We start from the raw sequence: 12,660 nt of genomic DNA, 5'->3' as shown, positions 1-12,660 counted from the left end.
ATTGTTTTTCCTAGTCAGGCTTGATGCCAGGCACATTCCAGTCAGACTGCATCGTAACTACTTCATCGGCCAATAAAAAATGATATGCCAGTCGCGACAACAGGCCTCAATTTGCACTGTAAGGACAATAGAAATATATTTAGAGATATTAATTTCTCAACTGAATGATTACTCTGCGGACTGCCACAAATAGATTTGGACCGCCACAAATAAATTTGGCCCTACCTGTTCAGCCTTGCTCATAAATGCCTTATAATGCAGTTGGTCTGCCAGAGAAGAAGAAGACGGAACAGGAGGGATCGGTGTTGCCAATTCAGCAACTTTGTTGCTATATTTAGCAAGCAATCAGACCCCAAAAAAGCGACTAGTGACAAATCTGGTCAAGAGACCTTTGGAGAGTCTGACATTAACTTACATATGTATCACTCTTCTCAACAAGCAGCGAGTGCTGCTGTGAACCCCTCCCCATTTAAAAGCACCAATATGCGGCTCCGTGTTTGTTTAGCAACAGAAGAAACGTTCATTTGTAGCTCTAAACATGTGCGCTTGTCATGTTTCTTCACTTTTTGCAAATATGTCCTGGCAAATTATGCAACTTTGATGATTATGTCATTGCATCATCCACCCAACCCATCACCACCACAAATAGATGGCAGTCCTATGAGAAACACACCTCTGTATTAACTTATCGTCATTTGACACCACTAAAGAGCCAGCTATTCCTGTCTGGACCTGCCTCCTCCTTTGGAAGATAAATAAATTGGATCTTGCACCAAGCTTTCAGACTAGAGTTTTCCTATCTAGTCTGACTGGTGTGTGTTCCACCTAGTCTTTGAGCATGAACTGATGAAGCCTGCTCAGATCTTCTGAGACAACCTGAACAGTCCAGTTGCTATCAATTGAATACCCAGAGAATGCGATGACCTGGATTAATGAGAATATTCACAGGCACTGCTCTGTATTAAATATGAAATACAAAAAAAAATTGTTGCCCATCTCGTTATTCAGAAATGTTGTGACTGCTAATACATGAGCACCCAGTAACGCTGTCCTCTCACCATACGTTCAAAGGCATCATGAGTGTTTGCGGCCCGCTCCAGTAGCTCGCTGTACTCCAGCTCCTCACACAGCCTCTGCAGGGTGTTCAGTGGCTCATTGAGATGCACCGGCATGGCCACTTTGGACAAGTCTTTGCCGATGTTGTTCCTGAGGATGTTCCACAGGCTGATGGTGCTACTGCTGGGGCTAGGCGAAGACAGATGGGATCTACGTCGACAGAAGACAGTGCTGCTCTCTCCGGAACCTGACAACACGACACATATGGGACTGATGCTTTTTTTTTTTTTTTTAACATGGAGGGAAAGGCTTCTTGAGACGTCATCTGTACTTCTGTGAAGAAGGTGTCGGACGTTTCGCTCCCTGAGTTGGGTATGAACGACTCTGATACTGGCTCGTTAGCATCTATTGTTCTGGCTCGGCCCTGGCTTCACCTCATTTGCAAGACTAAGAGCTGTGGGTTTTGGTCTCAGTAACCTGCTGAACACAGGGTCCAAATTAAACCTCAAACCACCATTCCGATTCAATGATGGGTTCTGTTGTTTGACAAAAATAGCTTCCTTTACTCTTCTTTCAAACCATCTGTTTTCTTTGGCCAATACCCAACTCAGGGAGAGACACTTCCCTTTTATCGGAGGTGTTAATAGCAGGAGAGGATTATACCACCACTCTGCCCAGGCTTAGTGTAAGGAACCAATAGAAGGAGGGTGCTGGCACACCAATTCCGCCCACTCTTACTGTATTTAAGGCCTAGGCTACCAGCACTTATTAGTTCGCTGACGAAGCTCTTCGGATGAGGAACGAAACGTCCGACACTTTCTTCACAGAAGTACAGATGACGTCTCAAGAAGCCTTTCCCTCGATGGACAACTCCTGTACGACTGAGAGTCTACACAGACGCTTTTTTTAACATGACGTGTTTCAGCACTTTTTACCTATGTTTTGTCTGTCAGTTTCTGTGTCATTGCCGAAGTTGTCCATGGAATTGTTGTCACTAATGTCACTGATGTACGAGTCATCCTCTGATACCTAAAAATAGACACACAGCAAATAGACATCAAGTAGAGGAAATAAATGTGACAGCAGGTATCTTTCAACATGCTGTCAGATGGATGTCCCGTAGGACCTGCTAACATAATTAAACCTGAGCTCCAGCTGTATTTTTGGATAAAAGTAATTAACTTCCATTTTTACACCGCTTCCGCTCCTGCTGCTATCTGATCAGCCACATGAAAATAAAAGAAAAGCGAATGAAGTGGCAGAGTGCAACCTTATTTTGTGATGGAGCATTTCAAAAGGCTTTAAGAAGCCTTAGCCACTAAAAGGAATGATCAAGATAAAAATGTGTTAGATGTGGCAGTCAATTCTCAAAGTATGTTTAAAAACACTTTGCAACACATGATATGACAGGCAGGAAGTAAGAAAAAAAAAGATACTACCGCTATATTATTGTTTTTGAGCGTGATTCTGCTGCTCTTGACATTAAATGTTTTTATTAAAAACTACACAATTTAACTATTATGAGTAATTTAATCTGAGCCTGAGGCCCTGGGGGTGGATGAGCTCCACCTGGAGATCCGTAAGGCCCTTGATGCTGTGGGGCTGTCTTGTTTGGGGTGTCTGGAGAGAAGGATTTGTGGTTTTGGCCCTGGTCATGGAACTATGGACCAACTCTACACTCTCGAGAGCGTACTTGAGGGTGCACTGAAGTTTGCCCAAACAGTCTTCATGAATTTTGTGGACTTGGAGAAGGCATTTGACAGTGCTCCTTGAAAAATCCTGTGGGGAGTAGTTTAAGAGTATGGTGTACCGGCCCAACTTATTCGGGTGGTTCATTCCCTGTATGACTGGTGACAGAGCTCGGTCCGCATCGACGGCTATAAGTCAGACTTGTTTCCAGTGAGGGTTGGGCTTTGCCAGTGGCCCTTCGTCACCGATTCTGTTCATTACTTTTAGGGACAACATTTTCAGGGGAAGTCAGGGCGTTCAGGGGATCCGATTTAGTGGCTTTAGTAGATTGGGTGTCTGCGTTTTGCAGATAATGTGGTCCTGCTGGCTTGATCAGGCCAGGATCTTCAACTGTCACTGGATCAGTTCGCAGCCGTGTGTGAAGAGCTGGGATAAGAATCAGCACGAGGGTGGAGGGCCATCTCCTGGTCAGGGAAGAGATCCTGCCCCAAGTGGAGGAGTTTGAGTACCTCAAAGTCTTGTTCACGAGTGAGGGAACGATGGAACGCAAGATCGACAGGTGGACTGTGATGCGGACTCTGCATTGGCCTATTGTGTTGAAGAGGGAGCTGAGCCAAAAGGCAAAGCTCTCAATTTATCCGCCGATTTATGTTCTTACCCTCACCTATGATCATGAACTTTGGCTAATGACTGAAAAGACATGATCGTGTGTACAAGCGGCCAAAATGAGTTTCCTCTGTATGGTGGGTGGGATCTCCCTTAGACATTGGGTGAGAAGTACTGTCATCTGGGAGAAAACTCGGAGAGGAACCGCTGCTCCTCTGCATTGAGAGAAGCCAGATGAGGTGGCTCGAGCATCTGGTCAAGATGTCTCCCAGACGCCTCCCTCGGGAGGTGTTAAGGGCACATTCGACCGGTAGGAGGCCTCGGGGAAGACCCAGGACAGGTTGGAAAGACTTAATACACCCCTATGACGCTCCAGGCTATTTCTGAGATAAATAAAAATGAATTAATGGAACTACAACTTTTTTTAACTGAACTACAAGTTTTTTTTTATTGTATAACTATTGTTTTGGAACTACAATCACTCTGACAAACTTACTCTTACGTTGAAACTGAAAGATGCCTTATTGATTAATGTTAGGTAAAATTACTTATTTGAAAATATACCATGAAATACGCCAAATGAGTTCACTAATAGTCTCAAAGCTTATAAGAATTCTCTTATGACAGCAATGATGCCATTAATACACACCTTAAAAAACTATGATACTAATATGATGATGATGATGGTATAACCAATTTAACCATGATGCGAATATGACATGTTTGATACGTAAGTGATATGCATGACATGAAGAAAGGTAGCTATGCAGAGAGTAATTGTATATATATATATATATATATATATATATATATATATATACACATATATACACTAGGTCCCCAATTTACGAACACAATTGGTTCCAGAAGACCGTTCTTATGTCGAATTGTTCTTAAGTAGGGGAAAAGGTAATATTACCAATGACATAGGTACTACATGTACGTGTATACATATACAGTATATGCGTATGTATGTAAATATGAGTTTGGATGCAGTAGTAATATTAAACGAGGATAATTAATTTAAAAAAACAATAATTAAAGTGATATAATAATACGTAATGATAAATGTTATTTACCTTTGAAGAGGAGTGGTCGAGCATACTTCGTTGTGGTGGAGTTGGAGGAGGAGATATTGAAAAAAAAGACAAATTGTCGTCGTCGTTAGACTCTAAAAGAGGTAGTGTTCTGTGGGTGGCGTAGAATTAAGCAGGCCTATTAACTCTTCATAAACTTTCATCACACGCTCTGTCCGGGTTGTATAATTTAGCTTTCCATATAGCTTTATCTCACCAGCGTCTAACTCTTCCTCTGTTGGTCCCATTAGCTCTATCGCTGCCTCTGTTGGTCCCATTAGCAGTGTCACAGTGCCCTCTACTGGTCAAGCATGTACAGTTGCGGTATAAATACTGACTGAGCGACTACAAGGCAAAATAAAATAAAATATAGACCAGTCGGCTTGTGTTCGTATCCGCGAATATTCACTAGTCGGGTGTTCGTAAGTTGGGGACCTAGTGTGTGTGTATATATATATATATATATATATATATATATATATATATATATATATATATACACACACACACACACACACACACACACACACATATATACTGTATATAACGTAAATAATAAATACTTGAGGTGTGAAATAAACTCAAGAAAATGTAGTTGAGTTGAGTTGACAAAGCATCCTTCCTTTTTCCTAATCTTTTGCATGCTAAAGTATGCATGCTAAAGTCCAAAATAACTTTAAGTAACTATTTATTTCCATAAGCACATTCTTAAGCATCCATGTTCTTATTCATTATTAATATAATGTATTTTTACTAGGGCTGTCAAAGTTAAGGCGTTAATAACGAGGTAACAAAAATTCCCTTTGATGCCACTATTTTGTTTGCCACACGATTAACGTGGGCACGTCCTGTTTGACCCTCACCCCACACCGTAGTTTGACAAAATGCAGCGGTGGGCCAGTTAATGTTGAGCCACAAGCGGGAACAAATATTGAGCAGAAATGGACAAAGAAAAGGGTATTTTGAATGGTAGGTTTAGGTTCAAAGCCATGGCAGATGGCTATCTAGACAAGACCAAAGTTATTTGTATCTACCGTCAATGTGTGTTAAATTGTCACTGGACTATGTTGACGCTCAAACGCCACTTGCTGGACTCAGATGGAAAAACTGAAGAATCTAGCGAATGTGCTGGAGCACTGCAGGTATTTTCTATTGTTTATACAGGGTTACCTTGGCACATGAGTGTCCCTACTAACGAGTGTTTTTTTATTTAGGAGCCATCTCTCGGCCGCGAGCTAACATTTGGGTTAAGAGCTGTGAGTAACCGGCATGCATATCTGAAGACAGCTACTTGGAGGGCTTGTGCCACTTCAATGTGTGGGGACAAAGACGAAAGTGAGCGAGCACACACACAGCGCTCTATGAGATGGCAGCAAAAGCTTGCGAGGGAATTTATTAGTGTTATTATTACGATTTATTAGCGATTTATTATTTATTAGGATAAAACTTGCATGTTGTGTCATAATTCCATGATGTTGAAGTCACCAGATCAAGAACAGTGTGATAAATTGTGTGTAAAAGGCTTTGTGTGTTTGTGTGTGTGTATGTCTCTGTAAATGAGTGTTTGGAAGTGAAGTACACTAAGTCCCCAACTTACGAACATCCGACATGCAAACATTTGGAGATACGAACACAAGCTATATTGTCATGTATTTTGCCTTTTGGAACTCCATATTTATACTGCTACATGCTTGACCAGTAGAGGGCACTCTGACACTGCTAATGGGACCAACGGGTAGAGGAAGAAGAGGAAGAGGAGAGAGGAAGGCTAAGAGTTTTATGATACAACCCGGACTGAGCATGTGATTAAAGTTTATGAAGCGTTGATAGGCCTGCTTAATTCTACACCACCCACAGAACACTACCTCTTTTAGAAGAGTCTAACGACGACGACGATTTGTCCTTTTTTTCAATATCTCCTCCTCCACCACCACCAATGACGTATGCTCGACCACTCCTCTTCAAAGGTAAATAACATTTATCATTACGTATTATTATATCCGTTTTATTATTGTTTTTTTCATTAATTATCCTCGTTTAATATTACTACTGCATCCAAACTCATATTTACATACATACGCATATATGTACAGTATATATGTATACACGTACATGTAGTATACCTGTACCTGTATATTATCTTTTGTTCGACTTACGAACAAATCGACTTGCGAACGGTCGTCTGGAACCAATTGTGTTCGTTGGTTGGGGACTTAAGCTATAGCCTGACTGCAGTACAGTATATAAGTGCAGTCCTACTTCTGTAAACTACTGACTGTTGTTCAGCCCTTTTTTTTTATAAGTTGTCAATATTTATTTTTGTAACAACCGGTTTTCATTCCACTTAGCTGGTGTGTTTTTGCAAACCTTTATTTGTAAAGTTAGTCACAGTTAGTACTGTATATTTTGTGAGATGATTTGCTTGAAGATAATTATATCTGAGTCATGGACAGTTTGCCTTACCAATGTCTACTTGTACATGTTGTTTGTTTTTTTATACATTGAGGTACATTTTGTGTTGAGCTGTTTAAAAAAACAGAATGTTTTAATCAACAAAAATTGTAACCATATTATCTCGTCTCATGTTGATAGGTGTATTAAAAACTGGAAAATGATCTTTCAAAGGTACACTTATTATAAAAATAAAAACTTCTATATACAATTAATTATGATTAATTATGAGTTAACTATGGACAAAATGCGATTAATCCTAATTACTGGTAAATACTTTCATCGATTGACATAGTCCTAATTTCTACTTATCGTTTTTGAGTAGCACTTTATATGCATCTTAAGTGGCTGGTACCAAACTACAGCATGTTTGCAGTATGTTCCTTTGTGCGGAAATACACAATTGACAATTTAACTGTTGATGAAAGTGTCCAAACTTTTGCATTAGACGTTATTGTCTCTTTTAGTGTAAGATACTTTAAAAACTGAATTCCCATAATTTACCTCATTTTCAGAAGAACTATTGGACAACAGAACCTCTTGTGCGTCAAAGAACTCGGACAGAGACTCTGCGATTGACGCTCTGCTTTCATTGGACACTTGATGCACCAACGGATGGGATTCAGATGCAGACTCCTGTTTCTAGGAGACACAACATTCACATCTATAAATAAATACACAAGGGAAATCCATCCAATCACCATTGTCAGAAGCGGTGGCCAACGACAATGTTTGTCACAATACTGTACAATCACACTATGCTAATAATGGCCCTGTGGTGGGAGCTAAAGATAATAAGAGTTACAGCATTTTGATAACACTCATGAGTCACTGGTGTGACAAAAGGTGCAACAAAGTGTATTGTTTTAATACCCAGTTATACATAGGCCAACAATAGATGTCAATGTATTTTGTAGTATGGTAAAAACAGTTGGAAAAGACAACATCACAATATTAATGTATCATATTAAGAAACTACTTTGGCATTCCAATCAAAGCATTTGGATTGTTAATTTCCCAGTACATAATCAGAAGAGGTGCGTTAGACGAGCTCTGTGTGTGTTGAACACATTTCCTGGGACATGATTAGTTTGATTAGCTCACACTCTGTGGCCAGTAAATCTGATTACATGAGCCAAGAGCCTCCATGTGGAGATGCCGTGTAAACACATGGCTGCAATGCAAATGATTCACAATGCCGTAATCCACAATGTGTTCTTTTTTTTTAGCTATCATTAGCGAAGGGGCGAGAGGAGAGCAATATGGCGTGAATGTGGATGTGAACGAAATGAAAAAAAATCAGTTTATTCATTCTGTGGGAGGCAAATAAGGATGGAATTAATAATCATAATCATCATCATGCTGGTGGTGGGGGAAAGGGAGGTGCTGCATTCCCACACCCACCTGCACAGGGGCAGTGAGATTTAGGAGTGTGGGCTCTATGATGTGGGAGTCAGCATGAATCTTGCACAGGCGCTCTCGCAGCTCTGAGTTCTGGGCTAAAGCCTGGAAAAAATAATCAGTGTCAACATGGCGTAAACCAGCGATGTCCAAACCTTTTCCACTGAGGGCCACATACTGAAAAAGCAAACGATAATAGTATATTAGATACTGTACAGTTTATTCCCACCCATTCACTTCTTCCAGCTTGCATCCTACAGTGAATATGAATCACTAGGGCAGGAGTGTCTACATCAGGGGTGAGCAAACTAAGGCCCAGCGTTTGAATTTGGCCGGACATTCTTAAGTGTTTAATATAACCTTCCACCACATAAGCTGGCAACATGACTTGCAATGCCACTGATACAGTTTGAGTCGCACAGGAGAGAGACAAAGTTTTGGTGGTTTTTATATGCAGTGATCCAACCAACGACCTCACCCACGGTGCCAAACCAAATTACACCCATATCTTCCCGTCGCATGCTGAGTCATTATGGTATTCATAGGGTCTATGCAGCAGCTCCAGGAAGTGTTTGATACGGAGTAGAGTGGGTGGGGATCTGCGCATTGACCAGGCAGCGTCACATATGACGGAGGGGGACAGAGAAGAAAACTTTCGATGACAAAGTTGCAGAAAAGTGATATTGTATGAGACATTTGTGGGGGTTTTTGCTATGTTTTTGCTTGATTGCAAAACATGAGGTCATTTGGGAAGTAAAAAAGGGACATTCACATACTATTGATATTCAGTTTTTAGCATACATGTGCATGTACTTCATTCCAGGAGCAGAAGTGCTCCTGAAAAAAGGGTCACAAGCACATACAGCAGAGTGTTAACTTTGCTAACTTCTAAAAAAAAGAAGTAAGAGTCAAAAAGTTCGCCCACCCCAATCTAAAGTCTGCCCTGGGGGTCATTTGTGGTCCCCAACTTTTTTTTATTGAACCGTGCCTATTAGTAATATTCAATTAAAGGATCATTAAGGCCACATTATAAAGGAAAAAAAAACAATCAAAAGGTTACCATAAAAAAGTTGTTACCAGAAAACCTGAAATGTGGAATGTTAAGACATCATACTAATAACTGGTGGCTTTGTCAACAATGAGACAAGGCTGACATGATTGATTGATTTTAGCATGTTACATTAAGAAAATGTGATAAAAGTGACCCCTGCAACCCTCAGTTTTTCTGTTTGCGGCCCTCTGTGGAAAATGTTTGGACACTCCTGCACTATGGTGCCAGTGGAAACATCCACTGTATGTGGAGTAAAAATGACAACTCCCACAGGTGTGTAACATTTTACCTCATCCTGCATGAAACACATATCCAAATAAGCAACCATTTTGTCAACATTAACTGTAGTGGTTGAGATTTCCACTCATTTCTCATGCATTAATGTCAATGACAAAATTCTGTCATAGGCAGAAAGTAGCTCCAAAAAGTGTTCTAGTGATTAAAATGTTAGTAACATGTATTACGCAGTACAGAACATTTCAATTATTTGGAATTTGTTGGTCATTTTGTGCTAAATATTATCACTGGAAGCCAAAGAAGCCCACATTGTACGACATCTGTGGCCCATTATTGCCCCTCTGTGTGGTCGCGTAGGTAGACTCTGAGTCATCAGGAGGAAAAGCTAACAGACAGGAGGCTATTATTGTCACAAGAAATGTGTTGGAGTAGTGAACTGAGAACTTCTACTGTGTCATCGTGATGATCAATGTTAACGCTGAAAAAGCGTGAGTGGGAATCACTGTTGAATAAGGTCTCAGCAAGGTGGGCGGGTGCCCCTCAGCTGGTAAAGCCCTCAAGAAGAGTGATAGAGTGGGAATGTCTGACATCGTAATGGAACCCACATACCGTTGTCAGCGCATTCTTCAAACCGACCACCTGCGGGGAGGTAGGGGGACAGGTGTCATGGTCCACACATTGTTTTAATCGCTCCCTCTCTGACGTTAGTGAGATCAGAGCTGACTTCATAGTGGTGTGCACTGCAGAGAGGAGACAGCAAGCTGGGATTGTAAATTGGAATAGTTTTCACCACGACTTAGCATAAATGCCTGACAGAATAGTACCCAAAGGGGCCAATTTTCTAATTGCTAAAATACTGCCTACAAGAGAGAACCAAAACTTTGCACTGAGTGGCAGCTAGGGCAGAGGAAAAAAAACAGAGACACGCATTAGATCTAACTAAGAGAGAGCTGTGTCGTGGCACTCCTTGTCGGATATAAAATTGTGGACAATCCATCACATATGGTGCTTTAGCTAGGCTATAATGATCATAAATGAGCTCTAAAATGATACATAAATATCTCTCAATCTCTTTATTTTAATACAAACAAACATAACGCCATTTATAGTTGAAAGTGGCAAGTATTTTGTGTGAGCTACCCTTGCAATAGAACCATAGCATAAACCTGCCACTACAAAGAGATTAAAAACTTCATTTTGGTCCATAAACACAAGACTTGCTCAAGAACTACTTACAACACATGCAGTTGCCTCAAGGCACGTGGCGGAACAATACAGTATGTGCCAGTGCAGCTACGATGAGGAAGAATAACATTGCATATTAGTTATTGTAATTTTTGCACTTCATTATTTTACATGTTCGTCATGTGGTCAGTGTACAGTGTGAGTGACTTCCTATGCCGCTTCTCCTCACTAGGGTCGCGGGGGTATGCTGCAGCCTATCCCAGCTGACTTCGGGCGACAGGCGGGGTACAACCTGGACTGGTTGTAGTGACAAGTTAATTTAGCTATAATTTACTTACGAGTTAATTTAGATGTAATTTAGGTATAAGATCCAACTAACACCAAAATTTAGAAACGGAACTCATTTATAGCCTGAGGACCACCTGTAAATTCTATCTATTGGCAACATACTTACGTTTCCTCCTACAGTGGCACTTCTAAAGACAAAAACAATCTGTTCTGGAAGATTGGTCCAACCTCTGATTTGTTTCACTTTTTATTTTGTCCCATAGGAAGTAATAGAAAAATAAACTGCCATCACAAAACCTTTATTAACTGCAAAGGCATTTTTTTAGAGCAACATTTTAATATACTTAACGGTAAAACAATGAAACAGTCTTAACTTGAATGACACATGACATGAATGAGGCATAATGTGAAGTTGATTTTGTCACACTTGTCTCATTTTTCAATACACTAAGTCCCCTACTAACGAACATCCGACGTGCGAACACTTGGAGATACGAACACAAGCCGACTGGTCTATTTTTTCATGTGTTTTGCCTTATAAGTCCATATTTATACTGCTACATGCTTGACCGGTAAACCCATATTTATACAGGTACATGCTTGACCAGCAGAGGGCACTGTGACACTGCTAATGGGACCAACAGCTACAGGAAGACGAGGAAGAGGAGAGAGGAAGGCTAAGAGTTTTATGATACAACCCGGACAGAGCGTGTGATTAAAGTTTATGAAGAGTTAATAGGCCTGCTTAACTCTACACCACCCACAGAACACTACCTCTTTTAGAAGAGTCTAACGACGATGATTTGTCCTTTTTTTCAATAACTCCTCCTCCTCCTCCACCACAACGACGTATGCTCGACCACTCCTCTTCAAAGGTAAATAACATTTATCATTACGTATTATTATATCATTTTTATTATTGTTTTTTTAATTAATTATCCTCGTTTAATATTACTACTACATCCAAACTCATATTTACATACATACACATATACTGTATATGTATACACGTACATGTAGTACCTATATTATTGGTAATATTACCTTTTCCCCTACTTAAGAACAATTTGACTTAAGAATGGTCGTCTGGAACCAATTGTGTTCGTTAGTTGGGGACTTAGTGTATTCAGAACTGTCCCACAGAAGTTGCGGACTATTCATCATAGTCTTCTACTACTTCAGGCTTATTACTTTAGGGGTCGCTCTGGCAGATCACATGTTTCCATCTTGCCCTGTTTTTTGTACCTTCTTCTGTCTGTCCTACCGTCCTATAGTCCTCCACATGTCCTTTATGAAACCTCCTCCTTGGTCTTCCCCGTCTTCTTCTCCCCGGCAGCTTCATCTCCAACATGCTTCTACCATTTTAATCACAATGCCTCCTTCTCAGATGGCCAAACCATCTCAGTCTGACCTTGTCTCCTAGACATCTAACTTTGGCTGTTCCTCTGATCTGCTCGTTTGCTCGGAATTGTGTGCCTTTTTTTTTTTTTTTTTAGTTTTGCCTGTTTGCCCTGCTCCATTCACAGCAATGACAGTGGACATGCTGTCACTCACTCTTTGTTTTATTTGTTATGCAACTGCTGTGTCTTCCAAATATGACACTTTTTCCAGTATTTCCAC

The 12,660-nt window shown here is 40.6% G+C and overlaps 1 protein-coding gene across 4 annotated transcripts in view; it reads right to left on the bottom strand.

Moving 5' to 3' along the window:
- The window catches only part of osbpl3b (oxysterol binding protein-like 3b), a 64,807-nt gene that overhangs the window by 9,624 nt on the left and 42,523 nt on the right, over positions 1–12,660 (bottom strand). For 3 of the 4 annotated variants that reach the window (XM_054781911.1, XM_054781913.1, XM_054781915.1), the window contains 5 exons: positions 10,177–10,307; positions 8,283–8,384; positions 7,383–7,520; positions 1,992–2,085; positions 1,059–1,303 (listed from right to left, as the gene is read on the bottom strand). In XM_054781911.1, the coding sequence (XP_054637886.1) occupies positions 1,059–1,303; positions 1,992–2,085; positions 7,383–7,520; positions 8,283–8,384; positions 10,177–10,307 (710 nt within the window). The remainder of the gene's footprint in view (positions 1–1,058; positions 1,304–1,991; positions 2,086–7,382; positions 7,521–8,282; positions 8,385–10,176; positions 10,308–12,660) is intronic. The other variant, XM_054781914.1, reaches the window with a different exon arrangement.

Source organism: Dunckerocampus dactyliophorus, chromosome 7 (genome assembly GCF_027744805.1).
Source record: "Dunckerocampus dactyliophorus isolate RoL2022-P2 chromosome 7, RoL_Ddac_1.1, whole genome shotgun sequence".
Taxonomy (NCBI): Eukaryota; Metazoa; Chordata; class Actinopteri; order Syngnathiformes; family Syngnathidae; genus Dunckerocampus; species Dunckerocampus dactyliophorus.
Note: the sequence above shows the minus strand (reverse complement) of the source record. Positions and strands in the feature narration are given on the sequence as shown.